Source organism: Equus quagga, chromosome 1, assembly GCF_021613505.1.
Source record: "Equus quagga isolate Etosha38 chromosome 1, UCLA_HA_Equagga_1.0, whole genome shotgun sequence".
Taxonomy (NCBI): Eukaryota; Metazoa; Chordata; class Mammalia; order Perissodactyla; family Equidae; genus Equus; species Equus quagga.
In genome coordinates this window covers 73,321,038-73,344,954 of record NC_060267.1, presented here as the reverse complement: position 1 = coordinate 73,344,954, position 23,917 = coordinate 73,321,038, and the positions used below count along the sequence as shown (strand labels likewise).

Below are 23,917 nucleotides of genomic sequence, written 5' to 3'. Positions count from 1 at the left end.
GATCCTGGGGTCAGCCAGGCCTTAAGGGTAAGCCTGGCTGACCCCTGTCCAGGTGACCCTGTGGCTCTGAGTGTGGCCGTCGCCTCCCCGCCTCCCCTGGCGGTGCACTGTGCACGCGCCCTTTAAGCCGCTCAATGGCCCCCACCACTACCCACTCCCAGCTCGGGTGTGGGAAGGTGGCGCCGGGGGTCGGGGGGGGGGGGGGTGCCCTGGAGCTCCGCCCCGCGCCGGCGACAGCCCCGCCCCCGACCGTGGTCCCGTCCCCATCCGGCGGCTCCGCGGCTGCGGGAGGCGGGGCCTGGCCGCGGAGTCTTGGCGGGCGCAGGAGGCTAGAGCGGGCGCGTCCCCGCCACACGCACGCCGCGCGCGCCCGCCCGCCCCGCCCCTGTTGTATAAAGAGAAGGAGGGCTGCGCGCGCTCCAAGCTCCGTCCGACTCTTTCGATCCGCTTCCATCGCTGTTTACGGTCGCTCGTCAGACTCCAGCAGCCAAAATGGTGAAGCAGATCGAGAGCAAGGTACGCGCTCCCGGGGAAGGTCGGGCGCGCCGTGCACCCTCCGTCGCTGGGGAAGGCGATGGGCCGGAGGTGGGCAGGCCGCCCGTCCGCATCCCTGGGCGAAGGGGACGCAGCGGCTCGGCCTGGGACTGCGAGAAGCCCGGGCCTGGGTGCGCCCGAGGCGGTCGAGCATGCCCTGGAGGAAGCGCGGAGAGAGACGAGGGCCTCTTGGAGGGCGGAGTCGGGGTGCCCAGCGCTGCCTGCGCCCAGTGCGCCCGGGGGATGCACTCGCGCGGGGAGCGCCCGGGTGTCTCCCCACTGCGCGTTCTGCATCCCCTGGTCCAGGAAACCCTGATGGAGTGAGGGGATGGAGGGAGGCCCCCCTTAGCCCCATCTGTATCCCGATACGGGTCCGGGCCAGGAGATGGAGGGCCCCTTGGAGAAAGCACGGGGTTGCTGGCCGCCACTCCCTCCTGGGTGAGCGGCGTGATCCACCCGCGCTGGGTGGAGTGAGCTCCCTTGGGAGCGGGTCTAGGCCGGAGACTCCCGGCTGCCTTCATCGCTGCCGGGCCGCTGAGATAACGGGTGTTGTATCCGCGCAGAGGGGGCGGTCCCGGGCTGGAGACCCTGCTCGAAAGTAGGAGTCCGGCCCCAGGGGCCCAGGTAGCCGCTAGGAAGTGAGGTGCGCGTCGAGCCCTTGGGACTCCTCCTCCTGCGGCGCTGGGCGTGTTTCCGGCAGTGCCGGCTTTGGAATGACTCAGTCCCCAAGGCTGGGCCCAGGGGACTCCGCTGCTCTACCCATGTGTGATTCACCCTCAGTCAGTGGGATTTGCAGAAGCCAGAAGTTCCCCTGGGAGCAGCCGCGCCCGTCTGTGTGCTCATTGGCCTCCGGGTACCCAGATGGTGGTTCTGTCCTTTTAGGAATGTCCAAGGCAAAAAGTGTTCCCATATTGGAAAGTCGTGGCCAGGCTGATACCCTCCTGCCTGGAAAACCCAGAGCCTAACATTGTGTCTGGTATACTGTAGCCACTCAAATGTTTGTTAAACCCAGAGAAAGGAAAGTAAGAGACCATTGATGTTGGAACAGTGAGAGACCTCTCCAAAGCGTTTACCCTGCGCTACCCCCAACCCCAGTAAAGCAGGGGAAAGGCGGGTCCTCCCCTGCCGTCAGTGCCCCGACCTGTTAGCTGCTGGGATGGGCTTCGGGAAACAGAAGTTTCTCTGTAATGATCCCTTATCTTTTTGTTACTTTTGTAATCAGGAAACATACATGATCATTGTAGAACATTTGGAGAGATCTATTTCCTAGAAGCAACCAGAGTAATTGAGATTATTTTATGTGTCCTGTTTTGTGTCTTTTTTTCTTTTCCGTCTAATTTAGCCGGAACACTTTCCATGTAATTAGAAGCTTTTGTAATCATTTCAGTATCTGAACACCTTGCTGGATGTTTAGGCAGTTTTCCATGATTCAGTGAATATTTTGTTCACAACCTTTGTACAGAGTTCATGCTGTTCCTCAGGTTGGGGTCTGGAGTATGGTGGTTGGGTCAAGGGATGTGACCTTTTTTTTTTAATAAAATTTTTTTTTTCCCTTTTTCTCCCCAAAGCCCCCTGTACATAGTTGTGTATTCTTCCTTGTGGGTCCTTCTAGTTGTGGCATGTGGGACGCTGCCTCAGCGTGGTTTGATGAGCAGTGCCATGTCCGCGCCCAGGATTCGAACCAACGAAACACTGGGCCGCCTGCAGCGGGAGCGCGCGAACTTGGCCACGGGGCCAGCCCCAAGGGATGTGACCTTTTTAAGGCTTGTAGATGCGGCGAGAAACATGAGAATTCTCATTTCACTGCACGCCATCAACGCTGACTTTTCCCCCATAACTTTGGCCAAATCATTAGTAAGAAAAATTATCTCGCTGTAATCTGAGTAGCTTTGAGTGATTGTGACTGAACTTTTCTCCCCCGACATGTTGATTGGCTAATTGTAGTCTGTTAATCTGCATGTCCTTATCGATTTTTCCTATTGGGAGCTTCTTTTTTTTGTGTGAGCTTTTATATTAAAATTAGCAACCCTGTCATTTGTTGAAAAGAGAGATCCTTAATATTGGGTTTTCTTCTACGTACTTTGATTCAATGCCTACTGAGTGACAAATGTCTGTGTGGGGAGGGCTTGTTCCCCAGCGTCTGCCAGCCTCATCAGTGTAACCTAACCGGTGAGAACCCACTGAAGGAGTAAGCAGACCTTTGAGTGGCCTGTATTAGTTGTCTCCGAATCCATACAGGACAAACAGAAAATGGATTGATTCCTGGAACACGCCTTTCAGCCCTTCCCTGTTTTAGTTGTCAGAAATATGACATGCTCTTCCCCTCATCAGTGAGAAGATGTGCAAGGGTGACAGGAAATTCATTACTCAAAAAGGTACTACAGGGGCTGGCCCCGTGGCCGAGTGGTTAAGTTCACGCACTCCGCTGCAGGCGGCCCAGTGTTTCGTTGGTTCGAATCCTGGGCGCGGACATGGCACTGCTCATCAGACCACGCTGAGGCAGCGTCCCACATACCACAACTAGAAGAACCCACAACGAAGAATATACAACTATGTACCGGGGGGCTTTGGGGAGAAAAAGGAAATAATAAAAAATCTTTAAAAAAAAAAAAAAGGCACTACAGTCTGGGGCCCAAGGGCCCTGATAATCAGTTGATCTTCAAAATTATGATCCAGAGTCATTAATCAAAATTAAACGAATTTGAACATTACTTGTAAATATTGGATGCACCTTAGAGTTTCATCCTGGTGGACTAAATTGGTGCCACTGGCCATCTGAGATAACTCAGAGGCGCTGTGTTGGTAGTTCAGAGCCACTGGGATCTATTTCAGACATGAGTGGGATAATGGATCATAAATGTGATGAGAAAGAAATCAACACCCCGGTTTTTTTTCCCCCAAGAATGGCAGCTGCCGTTTATTGAACTATCTTCTACACACAGGCATTTTACTAAATGCTTTACGTCCACTCTTCTAACTAATTACCTTTGGAATGGGTATGTTTAGGAAAAGAGATGCTAGTTTCTGCTCTTATCTACCCCAGTTATAGTGTTCTGTGTTCGGAATATTTGTGTCCATGATGGGTACCTTTATTAATCCTCATTGTTAGTTTCCAGGAGCTAAAAATTGTGGTTTTTTTCTTAGTTAGATAATCTTGAATCATTTTTAAACTGATGTCTGTTTTAGGCAAACTTTAAGTATCAGGAGAAGAGAATTTGTCGTGACGTCAACACACACCTGGCTCTGTAACTCATGTTCAGTTAAGCCAAAAGTTATTGTTGCCTGTCTCTTTTCAGAATATTAGGTCGTTTTGCTTGACTTTGATTCAGAATTGTTTTGGGGACCCCTTGAGGGTGTTTGAAATAGCTTCTGTTTTGAAAGTAATCCCTGCAAGTACTTACGGAAGGCCAACCGTGTTCACAAACAGATGTGTCGATCTGACCAGATGTTGTCATTCCTTGACTTTTTTCCTGTCTTACCTGGACCTTGCAGTGAAGAGTGGCTGGTTTGACCTAAAAAAAAATCGTGTTAGGGAAGGCTGTGAGTGAAATTCAGCTGGAAAACCGGTAATTTTACAAATGATTTGTAAATAATAACTTCTCTCCTTGTAGCTTACTGTCTGTGGCTTAGCACCCCCACCCGCACCCCGACACGTCTCCCCACATCCAAAGGTGGGATGGGAGTTAGTGCCATCATGACTTAACCGTTATCAGGAACACCACTTGGGAATTGTTTCCCCCCCAAAATAAGGTGGAAATCAGAAATTGAGAGAAGGAACTGTACTTCAGAGGAATTCACTTTAGATTTTTTTTTAATGGTGTTTTATTTACTTTCCTTCTTTACTGGACCAGATCTGATAGGGTTCTTAGCGTTCAAGGGAGGGGGATGTTCGTTTCAATTAAGCCAACGTGACCAGCATTTTTCCCCCAGAAGAAACCTAGATTTCAGTCACATGTTTTTATGTTTTGATTTCTCTTCATTGCTCCGCTTTTGATCAGCACTGACTGACTAATTGTGGGTAAAAACAAGTCTCTTGTTAACTAGAAGGTTGGGTTCCTAGGTTACAGTGTCAAGACTGTGAGTTAATTATTCAGGGAGGTTGGTGGGAAGGGATTTCTTGATCATTTCTGCTGGTGGAATTGTATTTAACATGCACTGCTTATGCAAAATAACATCTAAGGAAATTCCCTTCATGAGGAACTAAAACTATCTTTGGTTTGGTCCACAATGAGGGCAGAGTTTGGAGATAAAGGGCAGAAATCAAAGATAAACAGTATGATCTCGACTCTGGGAACTCCATTGCAAAGAATACAAGGAAATATGCTTAATGTCAACAGTGATTGTCTGAGTGTGAGGGTTTGGGGAGGTTATTTTCCTTGATATTTTTTTGAGCTTTTGGCGTGTTCTACCGTAGAAAATAGTTTAATCAAAAAAGCGTTAGCTCTTTTTAAAAAGAAAGCTAACTTGTGGTGTCTTCGTTGTAGAGTTCTCTGCCTTGGTGGCTGCAATGGAAGTGGCCCCTTTGATCAGTCGATAAGCATTTAGTGAATGTTGACCATAAATATACCTAGATTTGATGTGGAAACATTTTTAATACAAATGTCTATTTTCTTTTGTTTGCTTAGTTTGGCTATAGATTAATGAATATTTTATAAAATTCGTGAAGACACGAATGTCGATACACTATATACATTATACTTGTTGCATCTTATCAGGTAACACTACCACACTCTGTAGGATTTCTTCCAACAGTTTGTTCTGATTTGGTTTTTTTACTAAAAATTAGGTCCTGAAAGCAGGACCTCCAATTCGTGCTTTCTGTCACATTTTATCAGGTTTAACCAGGGCTTTTGGAAATGAAGCCATTTACCTTACACTTTCCTTTCTCCCTTCTTAGTCTGCTTTTCAGGAGGCCTTGAACAGTGCAGGAGAAAAGCTCGTAGTCGTTGACTTCTCAGCCACGTGGTGTGGGCCTTGCAAAATGATCAAGCCTTTCTTTCATGTGAGTATTAAACAACTTCTTTGTATGAGATTTGTGGTCACAAAGCTAGGAAAGGAGGACAGTTCAAAAGCTTTGGGGATCTTTTGTTAGATCTTTGGTCTAAAAGTAATAGTATAACAACTTAATTTAGTTTTACACAGGTAGCCCATTGAAGACCACTTTTGAAGTTAATTTGGTTGTCTTCCAGCCAAACATGGGCCCTATTTGAAATTTAGGCCTCAAAAGTTGATGTAGCAAATTATTTTGTATTAGAAAAAATTCGATTCAGAGAAAACTGATGTCCTTTATGCTTCCCTGATCCTTGGTCTAAATTTTTGGATCTTTAGTTAGTCTATACTTTAAGTTTCCATTTAAGAAGCTTGAGTGTGTTGATTGCTGTTACCCAGTTCTAAATCTTGGTGGATTTTTCCTTTTAAATTTTCCAGTCCCTCTCTGAAAAGTACTCCAATGTGGTGTTCCTTGAAGTAGACGTGGATGACTGTCAGGTACGTGGCTGGAAGTTAAGAACACAACCAAGCTTTCACCCTGGCCTTTCCCTCTGCATCGCACAGTGCTTGTTTTCATAAACATGTCAAATACTACTAGAACCACAACCCTAGCCAAAAAGTTCTATTTTGGAAGAACAGGTAGTTGTGCCAACTATGGGCTTAATCCTAGATATCAGGGCTATAGCCCTCACATCCTAAAGAAAGCATGACGACAGACGGTTGTGGCTTCTGTCCCTTCCCAGTCACCGATCTCTCTGAAATACTACATAATTCTACCTAACATTCTGAGGTGCTCAATAAGTAGAAGTTAGATTTGGCTGTGATAAGTCAATCGACAGAGTTGGTGGTGTCAGCAAATTGGAGGACTCCTTTTAAGGTTGTGAATTAATGACACAAGGAAGTATATTCACAAGTGCCTTGGTTGATTTTAGTCAATTAGAAAACCCATTTGTTTTAAAGAACACACACCAGGGTTCCTGGTAGAGGGCTGAGAGGGTAATCTGGGGGACATTCCAGGGTTGGTTTGATTTAACAAATGCTTGTTTAGCGCTATATGTGCTGGCACTGTTGTGGGTCCTTTACAAGTCTCGATTCATTTCAGCCTTGGTGCCGGCATCATCCTCATTTTACAGAGGAGAAAACTGAAAGACGGAGAGGTTGCCGTGGAGTTACAGTTAGGAAGTGGCAGAGCCAGGATATCAAATGAGGTGGTCTGCCTTCCCAGCTGATGCTCTTAAGCACACACTTGAGAGGAGGCTCTGTGCTGGGGGTGCAGGTCCGGTGCCCAGCACGTGGCCTCGCTCTCACACAGCCCCCTGAACTGGGAGGGCCTGAGCAAGATGGGTCACCCAGGGGCTCTTTACAGCTGTGTGGGCATTTCCTCGTTAGCCCCAGCGGGGCCGGAGGGGGTTAGGGTCTGATGCGCTGCACCTGGTTCTCATCCTGTCTCAGTGACTTCTGCTTTAGGCTCATCTCCCTTGGTTCTTCTCTCTGTCCAGATCTTAATCCCTGCCCCTTCAGCCTCCCAAGGTTGCTTATTCAGTGAGCAAACATGGAATGTTTAAGAAAGGTACTGAAAGGTTAGTTTTAAAAGGTTTATGGCAGTACTTTCTAAACCTGTGAGGACCTGCCAGCATCACATTGCTTATTCTCGGCACATTTTCTGATTCCACACTCCTGCCTTTGCTGGCACTGTCTTCTCTACCTGGCATCTCATTTCCTTTCCTCCTTGAGGAACTCCTAGTCATCAGCTTCACGTCTTCTCCAGAATCCCAGTTACCCCTTTTATGCCCCAGACTAGGTTAGTTTCCATTTCCGTGTCCCCATCATGTCCTCTGCCCCGCTTGTCCTCTTGCATTTGTGGTAATAGAATGGGGAGGATCCTGTACCTGGACTGCCTGCTTATTTCCCAGCTGCGCCTCCTTAGCTGGGCAGGCTTGGTTATTTATCTTTTCTCTGCCTCACTTTGATCCTCTGTAAAAAGGCAGTGTTAATCCAACATCATAAACCAGCTATCAGGATTAAATGAGATAATACCTGCGAAGAGCCTGGCACGTGATAAGTACTTAGTGATATTAGCTATTACTATAATGATCTCTCTGTGTCTGTCCTTTACCATTAGTCCCTGTCAATTTCTTGGGGTCAGGGACCCTGTTAGATTCACTTTTGTTTTCCCTTCACCTAGCATACCTGCCTGCATGTAGTAGGTCCGGAATCAGTGAACGTTGTATGGTTGTTAAGTTACTGTTCTGATGTGTCCCAGAGTTTTAAACAAAGAAGTGAGAGTAGATAGCATGTGTTTGTGAACAAAAGCCTTGCTCCCTCTTATAACCTAACTTACACTCTTGTTTTTCCTATATGGTCACCTTAACCAGGTGAAAATGTCACCTGGAAGGGACTAGAGAAACTTCCATCTGGTACTGACCCTGTCATAGCAACTGAATAGATTTTATCTGAAAGTAATAACATGCTAGATGCCGCGGTAAGCTCTGTGTGTGCATTAGGTCAGGTGATCCCCACAGTAACTACAAGGACACTTTTTATTAGCACCTCCACTGAACAAATAATGGGACTGCAGCACGCAAGGAGAAGTAGGTCAGCCGAGACAGAGCCTGTGGGTTTGACCCTGGACCATGCTGGACCGAGGACAGGTGCTCTTTCTGCCTCAGTCCAAATCCTTTGGGAAGTAGGTATGCAGAGCAGTCAAGGACTTCTGTGTGGCAGGGCTCCTCCGTCATGTCTGGGTGGCCTACTCATGATCACCCTGCAAATTCCAAACCTTGGAGTGACTCTCTCACAAATTGGAGGCCTTTCACTTTGCCTCCATATTCTAAGGATGGAGCACCATGCAGTTTTTTCCTTTGGATATCTCTAATGAGTATTATTATACTATCTAGCCTTATTGATCTGTTGCAGAGTTAAAAGTTGAACTCATTCCAGCACCCTTTGGTCACCACATACACGTAGCAGTAGTCTCTGTCAGCTCCTACTCACCTGGCCATTCAGCAGAATTAGCAAGGCAGGAAATTTACACAAAAAGCAGGTTCATTGAACAACTAGGAGTTATTTTTCCCCAAGGAATTTACGAATGACATGAGTGGATCTTCTGGTTGCTTTGGAACTCTAGGTAAAACCGTCACCTCATTTCAACTCTAAAAGAATGCAGATAAGGGATAAAGATTGCATCAATTTCTGAATATTAGGTCATTATTAAATAGATGGAATGTTAAATGAATTAGTTTGTTTTTTATGCAGATAATTGCTGACCTTAAACTTCAGGCCCAGGGTACTTTACATTTATAATGTCTTTGGGGCGAACAGCATACAGTTTTAGTAGAAGGATCACTAAACATTTGGAAAAAATTGTTTTAGGTGTAATAGATTTAAATGGACAGTTAGGAGGCATGGACATAATATGTGGTACACAAATTTGTTTTTTTTTTTTTTTGGGTGAGGAAGATTCACCCTGAGCTAACATCTGTGCCAGTCTTCTTCTGTTTTGTGTGTGGGACGCTGCCACAGCATGGCTTAATATGCAGTGTGTGGGTCTATGCCTGGGATTTGAACCTGCAAACCCAGGCTGCTGAAGTGGAGAGCACAAACTTAACCATTATGCCAGCCCCTAATCTTCCTGTTTTTTCCTTGGGGAAGATTAGCCCTGAGCTAACAAACATCTGTGCCAGCCTTCCCCTACTTTATGTGTGGGATGCCTCCGCAGCATGGCCAATGAGTGGAGTAGGTCTGCACCCAGGATCCAAACCTGCAAACCAAGGCCGCCGAAGCAGAACATGTGGAACTTTAACCACTTGGCCACGGGCTTGGCCCACACACACAAAATAATTTTGAATTCATAGAAAAGTATGAGTACCAGCTCTTTTGAAAATGAAAGACTGAGACTCTACTCCCAGCTCTCTACAGGGCATGGTACTTATTTTGTAAATTAAAATAAGAAACCGAGTAATTTTGACCTGATTGTTTTGCAGCCTTTCAGAATGCCATGTGTTTCCATTTTAATTAGCACAGCCAGGAATGAATTAACAGAAGTGACTAAAGCAAGTTGAAAGTTGTCTCAGCTCTATGGAGGGCTAAGCTAGAAACCAATGAAACTAATAAGGTAAATGTGGTCTTGTTACTCTTACCAATAAAAACTAATAAAAATCTGCAAATGGGCAAAACTACAGGGATGGTGACCAGATCAGTGGTTCCCGGGGGGTGGGGTAGGGGAGGGTTTGACTTCAAAGGAGCTGCTGAAGGACATTTCAAGGGACTGGGGAACAGTTCTGTATCCTTATTGTGTGGTGGTTGTGACATGACTATGCATTTGTCAAAACTGGGAGAACTTGTATGTCCTCCCCCAAGTCAATTTTACTGTATGTAAGTTTTTTTAAATTCTAGATTATAAAAAAAAACCAGGAAGTGAGGATGTCATTAGGGCTTGAGCTAGCCTTATGAATGTTTTTAAAACCTCAGAAGTAATTAAATTTTGAAGTATGCATACCTTTCAGATCACTACACGAATAGGCAACTAGTCTGTCGAACAAGAAGTAGAAAACAAAAGAAAACTAAGACATTAGCTTTAGGAGCCTGACCAGTGGCTCAGCGGTTAAGTGCGCACATTCCACTTCGGCAGCTCAGGGTTCGCTGGTTCGGATCCTGGGTGTGGACACAGCAGCACTTGGCAAGCCATGCTGTGGCAGGTGTCCCACATATAAAGTAGGGGAAGATGGGCATGGATGTTAGCTCAGGGCCAGTCTTCCTCAGCAAAAAGAGGAGGATTGGCAGTGGTTAGCTCAGGGCTAATCTTCCTCAAAAACAAAACAAAACAAAAAAGACATTAACTTTAGACAGTAACGATCAAATGTTAGTTGAGGAACTACTAAACTTTACCAAGTTCCATAAAAAATTTTAATAGATGGGTATATTGTGTTCCTAGATATTGACTCAGTTTTGTTAAAATGTCAGTACTCCCAAAATTGTCTAACTCAAACTGACATTTTTGGGAAATTGATCATGATATTCTGAAATAATATAGTCAGGAAAATCCTGGAAAGTATTTAAAAATAATAATTGGGGGGATGAAATTGTGGAGGATGGGAAAGGACAAGCCCCATAAAAATAAAGTATGTTAGTTGCACTAGTTAAAAGAGGCTGGTCGCCTAAACAGAGTTAGGTAGGTTGATCCGTGGACTAGAAGAGAAAGTCCAAAAAACAGAACCAGGTCTGTTGAACCGGGTGTTAATGATTAACCATTTGGGGTTAAAATGTAGCAACTCTACCTTTATTCCCAAGTAAAATCTAGTAGAAATTTAAACATCAAAATCCTCAAAAGTACTGAAATGATAGACACCGTCAAGCGCATGAAACACCTTGTCTCTTGTAGTCTTAAGAATTGAACTGTTTCTCTCCTTTGCCATTGAGGACATGGGCCTGGAAAAGTTCAGTCACAGAACTAAAGTCTGTTTGATGCTAAATTGAAGAAAGCCCATGCATTTAATGAAATGGGTAGGGAAGAGCTGATGGATGATTTGATTACATGAAAAGTCTTAACCTGGGTGGCAGAAATCGTGATGAATACTGATAAACTGACACACATTCCTTAGAAGGTAGTTTAATAGTATCTATCTAGAGCCTTTAAATTGAGCATGCTCTTTCTCTCAGCAATTCTACTTCAGGCGATGGGAATTGAACCAGGAAGTAGAGATATTTATATAGAAGATTAGAGTGTTTACGTTAGGCAAAAATCAAAGCCTCCTACATATTGACTAGTGGATTAGTTAAAATGATGATGCAGCCATAAAGGAATGCTATTGGACCATAAAAAATGACTATGTACGGTTTCATGGGGAAAAGTCCATTGTATGTGCATTACACCTAGTGTCTATGTGTGTTTCATTGCATCTAACATGGGTTTTATAAAGGAAAGCATTGAATGTGGGTTATACTTATAGAAATTAATTAAAAATGAAAATGATCTTCTTAAACCCAGCAATTCCACGTTAAGCTTTTTGCCCTGGGGATGTGTCTGGGAACTTAATTCATAAGGATGGACATAAGTTGGAAATAACCTAAAAGCCCAGGATGGGGGATTATAGTACGAAATCCTGTGTCACCTTTAAAAATCACTTTCACACCCAAGGAAAGTGACAATGCTGAATGCTTAAACTAAAAACTTACCGTTTAAAGACCTGACTGCAATTTAAAATAAAATGCATGAACATCATTTAAAACACACCAAGAATCTATCTTAAAGCTTTGACACCACTTCTTTGTGAGCCTTTATCTTTTTTCCAGTTTTTTTATGATTTTATTGTAAGTTAAGCAGTTGTATCAATGCAGGAATGCTGACCTCTGGCTCAGTGAGGTGTAAGGCATCCAGAATCTGAAAACACTGACTAAACTATGACTTTATTGATTGGGACCCTTTATTTTCTGCTGATAAAGCTTTGGGAGTGGCTTTTCCTGTCTGAAAGTTGTGATAGTGTCCAGGTCCTGATGTCTTGCATGCCTTCACATGCCGTGCAGCTCCGTTCCAGCCTGGTTCTATGATTAGAAGTGGGGGAGAGGGTGCTCATTCTTCCTGGACCACTGCCCTCCCACCGTGGATGTAAAAACAAAACCAACACCCTCCTCTTGAGGCTTCTGCCACCTGCGTACATGAAAGATGGTATCCAGCTGGTGGCTTACAGGTGCCACGTAGAGAGGGTGGGGATTGTAGTAGACACCTGCTCTCCAGTGCCATGAGGGGTAAGCCCAGTGTCCCCAGATATTCAAGTTCAAGAGATATCTGCTAGTGGGTAAACCAATTCAGAGGGTTTTTGATTTTTTGTTTTTTTTCTGGGAAAGATTTGCCCTGAGCTAACATCAGTTGCCAGTCTTCCTCTCTTTTTCATATCTGGACCAGAGTCAGCCCCATAGACTACCAGTTTTTATTAACCTTTTAGCTAAACTAGTCCCTCCCTCCTTCTAACTTGCCGTCTTCTAGACTTCCTGATTGCTCATCCACAATTCGTCCAGGACCTTTGACCTGTGCAGTTCGTAGTCTTGCTGTCAACTCTTCACCCAGATTTTCCATCCTGGATGCTCATACTACAAGGGAGCCACTGGAGTAGTAAACTGGTGCAGTTAAAACTTTGTCATCTTCATTTTGATAGTCTTCTCACATTTCTTGGTAATTCCCTGTAACTCTTGCTTTCAGCGAATATTCAGTGTTTGCAGCATAGTAGGCATTCAGTATTAGCCATTTTTATTCCAGCCATTACTGTCCTGGTGCATTTAAAGACAAAGTAAAGGTTCTCTGGAAAGAACTCTTCAATAGTAGTGCCCACCACGCTTCCTGCCCAAGCTCGCAACAGTCCGCACGCAAATTCCTGAGGATGTAAAGTCATGCTTTTCTTTGCAGTCTCAGAGGAAGAGGTGAAGTTAGGCCGGTGTGTACCATCTCCTGGAGGCCACTCCATTTTTAATTCCTATGCCCCTTGCTCCCGAATCACAAACTAGAAACCACCACGGTGTTTATAGCTGACCTTCCTTTCCCGTGAAGCCTCTGGTTTCCGAGTTCTGGTTCTCAGAGTTCTGCCTCCTCGGTTGCTGTCCTTCCCAGCTTTTGCTTCTTAGGCGCTGCGAGGTTCTGCCTTTCCTTCCTGTCCTCCTTATTTGAATGCCAAGCTGACATTTTCAATCCTTATTGGACCTCTTCACCTGAAACTCTCGTCTGAACCAAACCATATTCATGGCATTTCCCTCCGAACCCCGTGTGAACAACGTATTGCGTGTGTGGTGTTGCCCTCTCACTTCATCTTCCTGTAATGAGACTGAAAAACGCTTGAGACTGCCATGACCTTTGAGCTGCAGAAAAATCGTTAGATAAGAGCCACATCTAGGAGAAGAGAAAATGTGCACCAGCTAGCCCAGTTAGCAATGTTAAAAGTTTATCCATTTTCCTCCAAGCCAGGAGTCCCGCTTTATACTGATTTAAAGGGGGGAGGCAAGGTGTGTGGAATTTGTGGTTCCCTTCAGGTGATTCCGATATGCAGCCAGATTTGAGAACCTCCAAGTGAATTTTTAATTAAAAATAGACAGAAAAACCGGTATGGAGCTGTCCCTTTAGATTACTGTGACTCTGTTCTTGAACAATTCTCTTGGAAATAAATTTTTCTTGCTAACAATGGACTGGAGCCTTTATGATCATCTTCTCTGATCACTCCCTTAAGAAAATTGGAAAAACCGTGAGGAAAGACAAGAGGTGCTAATTCTGAGGAATAGTTAAGATTAAAATCCTGAATGCGGTTACAGCAGAATTTTTTATTGCTCCTTTATGATACTTGAAATAGCTGAGATAGAATTGATTACACAACTTAGTGAATCACTGTATGTATAGTATCTGATGCTGGTAGCATGCTGCTTGTGGGTGCCCCTCATAGAGGAGCAAACACGTTAAGAATTGTAATTGAGAATATAACCAAATTGGCTTTTGTGCTGCTGTTATAGTCCTTATATTGATTTTCATATGCAAAAAAAAAAAAAAAAGTCCTAATGCTGAGATGTGGGTATGTAACAGGAAAAAGATGCTGGTTTGGGTTACTTCTGTCAAAGCTCAGCATTCACAGTCTTGTTCTCATCCTCTCCTCCTGCACCCCCTCCCTCAGGATGTTGCTGCAGAGTGTGAAGTCAAATGCATGCCAACCTTCCAGTTTTTTAAAAAGGGGCAAAAGGTAGGTACATCTGACCTTGAAAGAAAACATGTCGTAAAGGAAGAAACTGAATGGACTTAGCCCTTCTCGGTGGGAAGCTTGCCCCCATTGTGTGTTTTTAAGACTATTTAAATATGTCATTCTTCATTGATTTAAGTACATAATGTGACATCTATTTGAAAATTGATCTTTGCTGGAACTGGTCACTAAAATCTCTGTGACTGGTGCTTTGTATTTCTATCATGAAGTGCATTTGTCTTTATTAAGAGGTATTTCTGTAAAAAAAAAATTGTATTTGAGACTTTGAGGATTTTTCTTCTTAGTTTTTATTTTTTATTTTTAACTTAAAAGAGCTGTGTTACCCAGGGATGTTAATTTTTGTGTGTGTGAGGAAAACTGGCCCAGAGCTAACATCCGTTTCCAATACTCCTGTTTTTTGCTTGAGAAAGACTAGCCCTGAGCTAACATCTGTACCAGTCTTCCTCTACTTTGTACGTGGGATGCCTCCACAGCATGGCTGATGAGTGGAGTGGATCCCCACCCGGGATCCGAACCCACGAACCAGGGCCACTGAAGAGAAGCGTGGAGAACTTTAACCACTCAGCCATGGGGCTGGCCCCCAAGGATGTTAATTTTAAATTAAGATTATACTTCCCTTCCCCTCCTCCCATTTCTTTCCCATTCTCTGATCATATCTTAGGCACAAAATGGGGACACTATGCTACATCTAATGTCAATTCAATGTTCTCTTAACAGGTGGATGAGTTTTCTGGAGCTAATAAGGAAAAACTTGAAGCCACCATTAAGGGATTAATCTAATCGTGTTTTCTGAAAACGTGACCAGCCATCAGTTGTTTAAAACTTGTAATTTTTTTTATTTACAAAAAGGAAAGATCAAGTATGAAGACTATATACCCAACTGCCATCTGATTATAAGTGACAATAAAATATTAATTCTACCCTTTTTAAAACTGTCTGGTATCTTTGAATAGCTTTCAAAATAAATGAAAAGTGGCCATTAGATAATATTTAATGTCCTAATTATTTTCATATATTCTTGATCAGTTTTTAGTAACCTCATAGGCTGTTGATTAAGACTTTTTCCTACTATTACTACCTTAGTGTATTTCTAGAAAAAAATCTTGTTGGGAGCAGTGCAGATAATAGAGTAGTATGTTAAAATTCTGTTATTTTTTGACCCTTATGAACAGAGAAAATAAATAGTATTCTGTTCTAGCAGGAAAAGCCCCTGTGCTGTCTGAATGATCAGCATCACCAAAATTGATGTCCACCCATGAAGGAATTCTCTATCTCTAGTTTGAGATTCCTGTCCCAAAGGTCATAGTGAGCTGCTAATTTTGCTAATGGTGACTGAGTCCTATTGTATCAATTGGGAATTCTTCGTGGTCAGCTCACAAGGGAGTTCCCAGAAATGTTACCATGGGAATTTTGATTCCCTCAAAGTTGCTGAGGAACTGATTTATAGGCCAGATAGAAGTTTCAACCTGAGTGGTAAAGGGTGTAGAAGTTACCAGTTATTTCATTCAAAGAACATTAAGTGTTTGTGTTCTAGACACAGCAAAGGGCTAGACGAATGCTTGAAGAAAGTTTTTAATTTGTATGATAATGAAAACCATAGAATTAATCATATGCCTTGCGTCATCCTTATATTAATTCAATCTTTGCAACAATCTTGTGAAGTTAGTTCTGTAATCCCTGTTTCCCAGGGAGGAAACAGGCAGAGAGGTTAAGTAATTTCCCCAGTGTCACGCCAGTCAGTGGAGGATCTGAGATTCAAACAAAGGGAGCTGGAGCCTGAGTACGTGCTCTCAAATACTACACTGCTTCTCAGTGTAACAATCTGAGTAACTGGTAAAATGATGGGCCCTTCCCTAGGTTTTTTTCCTCATCTAAAATTAGGGTGCTGAACTTAGATGACCTCTGAAAATACTAATTGAATATGTTCCAGGCACTGTATTAGGCTAGGAATATACCTGTGAATAAGACACTCTTCTCCTCATAGAGCTTACATCTAGAAGGGGAGGCAAACTAATGAATAATAGACTATGGTATATTCTACAAGGCCGAAACAAACAAAGGGACACAATAATTGAGACTAGGGGGACCTGCTTTGATGGACTTGTTGGGGTGGGGTTCTGTGAGGTGACTAAGCTGAGACCTGATGTTGAAAAGGACTCCGACCAGCAAAGAGCCAGGGAATCTGCTTTTCAGTAGAGAGAATGGTGTGCATAAAGGCCCTGAGTCGAGAAAGACCATCAGAGAAGCATGAAATAAAGCCGGCTAGAGTAGCAGGGCCCGGTCATCCAAGGCCGCCTTCTAGGTGCAAAGGGAAGCAATTGAAGGGTAAGCTGAAGATTAATGGGCTCTGATCTTCAGAGTTCATTTTGGCAGCATTATGGAAAATGGGTTGGAGGAAGCAATGAACTGGAAGACCAGTTAGGCTTTTACACGCACCTAGGCCAGAGATAAGGATTAGCTGTGTTGGGGGATGGCAGGGAAGTGGTAGAGAGAAACAAAGTGTGTATGAAGACAATCCAAAGACTTCTGGGAGTAGGATTCTAGAGTATATCCCAGGTTTTTGGCTTGAGCAACTGGGTGATTGGGGTGCCATGTAGTGAGTGAGATGAGGATTGAAAGAAGCAGGTCAGGTCCTCTCTGGACATGTTAAGATAGATCCTTTGGTGGTGTGCATTCAAATGAAGATATGCAGGCTGTTGGGTACAGATCAGGTCTGGACTGGGATGGGAATTTGGAAAACATTGTCATGTAGATGGCTCAGGAATGTGTGAGATCACCCAGGAAGATAATCAAGAGTGAAGAGGACTCAAAATAGCCTGATGAACTCCCAATTTTTAGAGACTAGTAAAGTAGGAACCAACAAAGGAGACAGAAGGGAGGACAGAGGGGAAGGAGGAAAATCAGAGAAGGATTTTATCCCAAAAGCAAAGAGGAGAGCTATCAAATGCTATTGAGAGGCTAAGGAAGATGACAGGAAAACAAAATGAAGGTGATGATTATGACAAGAAATTCCTATAGAGAGAATAGGGATGGAAGTGAGATTGGTGAGAACTGAAGAGTGATCAGAAATGACCCAGAAATCACACTTTTCATAGCTATCCTAAAGGAAATAACATTTGTTTTTGAAGAAAAATGTCCAAGGATAATTGTTGGAGCATTGTTTATAGCAGCACAAAATTGGATCTCCGTCAATAGAGGAATGGTTAAATTCAATATGAAATTCTTTCTAGGTAATACAGAACAAGGAGCTATTAATACTGAAATAGGAAAATCTCAGTCACTGAGTAAAAAAAAAAGTTGCAGAACAATATTAACAATACAGAACAGTATGGTTCCATTTGTATAAAACACAAAACATGCTAGCTATCTGTAGGTAAATCTGCATGTAAATTAACAGGAAAAGATCTCCAAGGAGACATTTCTAGTTAATCACAGCAGTGACTTCTGGAGAGGGGGATACGTAGACATTAATGGTTTTAGTTTTATGTGTAAATATCTGGATGTTTCATAAAAGGAATATATTCATGCATTACTTACAAATTAAAAATATTTTTAAAAAGTGAATAGAATGTGAAGAAAGGGAAGCAGGGTCTGTAGAATTCATGAGAAATTTTCCTCTCAAGTAGAGCTGAGAGATGGGGTTAATAGGCATTTTATGTGTAAGACGGTGGGTTTGCTAGCATGCAAATGGAAATGATACAGAGGTAGAGACTGATTTTGCAGGAAAAAGGATACTTGAAAAAGAGAATTTGTTTAATCAAGAGAGAATGTGATTCAAAGCACAAAGAGAGAGACACGTTGGATAGAAGGAAAGTCATTTCCTCCACCATAACCAGTGGAATAAGGATGCATGCATAAGCTCCTAAATATAGAGAGCAAATATAAGACTTAAAAGGAGAAATAGACAGCAACATAATAATAGTAGGGGATTTTAATACCCCACTTACATCAATGGATAGATCATCCTGACGGAAAAATCAACCTTAACACATAAGATCAGATAGACCTAATAGATATATACAGAACATTACATCCCAAAGCAACAGAACGTGCATTCTTCTCGGGCACATGGAACATTCTCCGGGATAGATCATATGTTAGCCACAAAACAAGCCTTAAGAAGCTCGAAATCATATCAAGCATCTTTTCTGACTACATGGTATGAAACTAGAAATCAAATACAAGAGGAAAACTGGAAAATTCACAAATATGTTTATGGAGATTAAACAACATGCTACTGAACAACCAATGAATCAATGAAGAAATCAGAAGAGAAATCAAAAAAATACTTTGAGACAAATTAAAATAGAAATACAACATACCAAAATTTATGTGATGCAGCAAAAGCATTCCCTTGTAAGAGGCAAGTTCATAGCAATAAATGTCTACCTTGAGAAACAAAGATCTTAAAAACAAGTTTACACTTCAAGAAAGTAGAAAAAGAACAACAAAGCCCAAAGTTAGTAGTAGAAGGAAGGAAATAACCGATTAGAACAGAAATGAAATAGAGACTGAAAAGAGAATAGAAAGGATCAGTGAAACCAAGAGCTGATTCTTTGAAAATGTTGGCAAACTTAACTAGATGCACAAAGAGGGGGAAAAAAACAGAGGACTCAAAATCAGAAATAGAAGAGGAGACGTTACAACTTATAGCACAGAAATACAAAGGATCATGAGAGACTACTAAGAACAATTATACACCAACAAATTAGACAACCTAGAAGAAATGGACAAATTCCTAGAAACATACAAACCTTCCAAGACTGAATCATGAAAAGAAAGAAAATCTGAACAGACCGATTACTAGTAAGGAGATTGAATCAGTAATCAAAAACCTCCCAACAAACAAAAGTCCAAGACCAGATGGCTTCACTGGTGAATTCTACCAAACATCCAAAGAAGAAATAATACCAGTCCTTCTCAAACTCTCCCAAAAAATAGAAGAGGAGGGAATGCTTCCAAGAGTGCTTTACAAGACCAGCGTTACCCTGATAGCAAAACCAGACAAGAACACCACAAGAGAAGAAAATTACAGGCCAATATCCCTGATGAATAGAGATGCAAAAATCCTCTACAAAATATGAGCAAACTGAATTCAACAATACATTGGAAGGATCATAAACTATGATCAGGTGGGATTTATTCCAGGGATGCAAGAGTGGTTCAACATCTGCAAATCAATATGATAAAGTGAAAAATAAAAATCATATGATCATCTCAATAGATGCAAAAAAAGCATCTGACGAAATTCAACATCCATTTATAATAAAAACTCTCAAAATGAATATAGAGGGAACATACCTTGACATAATAAGGCCATATCTGACAAGCTCACAGCTAACATCATACTCAATGGTGAAAAACCGATCAGGAACAAGACAAGGATGCCCACTCTTATCACTTTTATTCAACACTGTATTGGAAGTCATAACCAGAGCAATTAGGCAAGAAAAAGAAAAGCCATCCGAATTGGAAAGGAAAAAGGAAAACTGTTACTATTTGCAGATGACATTATATATAGAAAACCCTAAAGACCACCAAAAATCTGTTAGAACTAATAATTGATAAATTATTATAATAAATAAGTTATTATAATAAATTAGTTAGAATAAGTTGGATATAAAAGAATATACAGAGATCTGTTGCGTTTCTTTTTTTAATTTAATTTTTATTGAGTTAATGATAGGTTACAATCTTGTGAAATTTCAGTTGTGCATTATTGTTTGTCAGTCGTGTTGTAGGTGCACCCCTTCACCCTTTGTGCCCACCACCCACCCCACCTTTCCCCTGGTAGCCACTAATCTGCTCTCTTTGTCTACATTTTTAAATTCCTCATATGAGTGGAATCATACAGAGATTGTGCTTCTCTATCTGGCTTATTTCACTTAACATAATTCCCTCAAGGTCCATCCATGTTGTTGCAAATGGGACGATTTTGTTCTTTTTTATGGCTGAGTAGTATTCCATTGTGTATATATACCACATCTTCTTTATCCAATCATCTGTTGATGGGCACTTAGGTTGCTTCCACATCTTGGCTGTTGTAAATAATGCTGCAACGAACATTGGGGAGCTTGGGACTTTTGGAATTGCTGACTTCAAGCTCTTTGGATAGATACCCAGTAGCTCTTTGGATCCAGACCCAGCCTGGATCGTATGGTAGTTCTATTTTTAATCTTTTGAGAAATCTCCATACTGTTTTCCATAGTGGCTGCACCAGTTTGCATTCCCACCAGCGGTGTATGAGGGTTCCTTTTTCTCCACAACCTCTCCAACATTTGTTACTATTAGTTTTAGTTATTTTTGTCATTCTAATAGATGTAAGGTGATACCTTAGTGTAGTTTTGATTTGCATTTCCCTGATCAGCGATGAAGAACATCTTTTCATGTGTCTGTTACGTTTCTATACAGTAATAATGAACTACATCAGAAAGAGAAATTAAGAAAACAATCCCATTTATAATTGTATCAAAAAGAATAAAATATCTAGGAATAAATTTAACTAAGGAGGTGAAAGACCTGTCCACTGAGAACTATAAGACATTGGTGAAAGAAATTGAAGATGACACAAATAAATGGAAAGATATTCCATGCTCTTGAATTGGAAAAATATTAAAATGTCCATACCACCCAAAGCAACCTACATTCAATGCAATCCCTATTGAAATTCCAACAACATTTTTCACAGAAATAGGAGAAACAATCCTAAAATTTGTATAGAACCATAAAAGACCCCAAATAGCCAAAGCAATCTTGAGAAAGAGAACCAAAGATGGAGACATCACGCTCCCTGATTTCAAACTATATTACAAAGCTATAGTAATCAAAACAGTATGGTATTGGCATAAATACAGACACATAGATCAATGAAACAGAATAGAGAGCCCCGTAATAAACCCACGCATAAAGATGTGTACAAATTTAAACAAGATTGTGGTTTTGGGGATAGGAGGATGGAATTTCCATCTGATGGTTTCTGTTTTCTAAGATGGAAATGGGAGAACAAGTAGGCAATTTTAAAGAGAAAGTATGAAATAGTAATCATCAAAATGTGGAAGCAGAGCATGGTTTCTGGGCAGCACTGAGTGCCCAATGAGAGGTTTGTTAGGACTTCAAAGCCCTGGTCCATGCTTCTCCAGCCACACTCAGCTGCTTCAGTGCAGGCAGTCAAAGGTGGAGAGTGGGAGTGCAAGCAGGATTGGGTCTTAGTTGAGGCCAAGAGAGGGAGACAGCAAAGGAGTTGACGGGCGTTTTCAAAGGATTGATTATACTGATGCACTATAGAATCAAGGCCGGATGAGTAGAGAAGCAAACCCAGGAAGAGGCTGGTGGAAATGGAGAAAAAGTGATGGAGTCTGAGGATCAGAGGTCTTGACAAGGTCAAAGAACGGTGGCAGTGGGAGTGATTGAGCAGGCAAACTAAAGAGATGGGAGATGGTGGGCAGAACTGGATTTACAAACAAATTTTAGCGGTAATGCAGTTTCCAGGGAAGACAAGGGTTAAGATGACTGTGAGAGGGTGTGAGGTGGGGTGGAGGAAGATGGCTGAAACTCTGCAGGTCAAGGATCTGAGACCAGGAGATTAGACGGGTCGCTGAGAGAGAAAATGAAATAGGGAGGGAAGATTCTTTGAGGTGAATCATCGTGAGTGAAGGAGGGGTTTGGTAGACAGCAGATGGCAGCAATAATGAGGGTAAGAAGTTGCTATAAAGGCATGAATGAGTCTCAAAGGAGTGGAGATCTTACAGGAAGGAGAAATGGTTTGTAAGGGGCCTTGGAGGGCAAGCAAGAAACTCAATCGCCTTCTGAATCTGGGGTATGTGGAGTGTAAGAAGTTGGGGGGGGGGGGGACCGCTTAGGGGATTTCTGTTGAGGAAGAAGGTGATGTTACAAGAATATATTGAAGACTCAGAGAGGGCCCCTGATCTAGATCCCAGCAGGTACCATGAAAAGGACTGGAAAGGAGGGAGAAAGGGTGGGTCAGGATTTGGTCAGGTTAAGGATTTGGCTCTCAATCTTGGAAGTACATTGGAATCAATTAGAGAGCTTTTAAAAAAATAGTGATGCTAGGTTCCACAGCCAGAGATTTTGTTTTAACTGGTCTTGGGTGTTGCCTGGACACCAGATGATCGGATGTGCAGTCAAGGTTGAGAACCACTGGTTTAGGGGAGGACAATATGGCCAGGAGATGATGGGGGGCCAGCTGAAGCTTGGACTTCTGGCAGCAATTGTGGTCAATGGGTTTGAGACATGACGCAATTCATTCTGATAGTCTTATAGAATGCGATGGGCAAACATCAAAATTGTTGCAGAAGATAGTTAACAGATACTGGTTTTTTTCTTCGCTTCAGAAGCATTTTAAGAGATGAACATAAATATCAGTCCTTCTTCTCATTCCTATTTTTTTATGGCTCCTTCCTGCCAACTTCCATCAAACAAAATGAAGTTGCTAAGCTCGATTGCTTTACTGTGGACCAAGTGTTTAGAGTAGATGCTTCATAACTTGAAGCATACATTGTTAACTATTTAAAATATTAAAGATGTTAAAGACCCTAGTTTATAAAAATCTCAGTAACTGGGGAGTATAATTGAGTGTCACATAAGATTCTATTGTCCCCAAAGTGAATTACTAATAACCCTAGAATAACAGTGGCATGGTGGTGTCTTCGGAGAAAGGCTCTGCTCCAAATCCCAGCTGTTGGATTCCTTGCAACAGATCAAGCTGCAAGGGAAGGCTGGCACCTTGAAGGCCTTTGAAATAATTTGGCCTCTGGGTCCCTACTTCACAATGTTTTACGTCATGGAACACAAAAATATTTGACCAGCCCAGTAGGTTAAAGTGGAAAGGATTTGGGGACATCTGTATGTGGCTTAGTGAAATATTAACACTTTTATTTTAAATCATTTCAATGCAAACTATTTAGAGGATATTAAATATAGAATTTGTATAAAACTTCCACAAAAAATATCCTAATTTTTTAATGTCAAACTTCAAGATTTTTCCATGAACATAACTTTTTTAAAAGGTTTAATTGTGAAATACAGAATCTATAAAACACGTGCAAATATAAACGTAATCATTCTAAATATATAATTCTGTGATCTGCTTCTTGCACGCATCTTCATGCTTGTGAATGTCATCCACATGCACAGCTGTAGTTCATTTGTTTTCCCGGCTTATATTATTCCAATATACAGCTAAACAATAATTTGTCCATTTCACTGTTATTGGACTAGGGTTCATCTCTGTTTTTATTGACAAACAATGCTGCCATGAACGAGGTTCTTTCAGGTATATACTTGGTAGAATCACTAGGTCATAGAGCAGAGCTTCTCAAACATTTAGTGTGTACATAAATCACCTGGAGATCTTGTTAAGATGCCAATTCTGATTCAGTAGGTCTGACGCAGGGTCGGAAATTCTGCAGTTCTAACAAGCGCTCAGGTGATGCCAATGCTGCTGGTCCTCGGACCACACATTGAGTAGAGGATGAATTTGCTCAGTCTTAGATAATGCCTGTTTACCAGGAACTTACAGGAATAAGAGTTCTTGTTACTCCACATAGTCATCAATGCTTGGTATTAGCAGGCTTTTAAATTTAAATTAAATTAAATCCAATTTAGTGGATGTGTAATCATATTTTCTAGTTTTATTTTGCATTTCT

At 42.2% G+C, this 23,917-nt stretch overlaps 1 protein-coding gene across 1 annotated transcript; it reads left to right on the top strand.

Annotated features, from left to right (window-relative positions):
• Positions 1-358: 358 nt before the first annotated feature.
• On the top strand, positions 359-15,184 carry TXN (thioredoxin). The gene is made up of 5 exons (XM_046681786.1): positions 359-516; positions 5,432-5,536; positions 5,962-6,021; positions 14,169-14,234; positions 14,970-15,184. Exons 1-5 carry the CDS (start codon positions 493-495, stop codon positions 15,030-15,032), a joined length of 318 nt encoding a protein of 105 aa, XP_046537742.1. The 5' UTR covers positions 359-492; the 3' UTR covers positions 15,033-15,184.
• Positions 15,185-23,917: the final 8,733 nt, after the last annotated feature.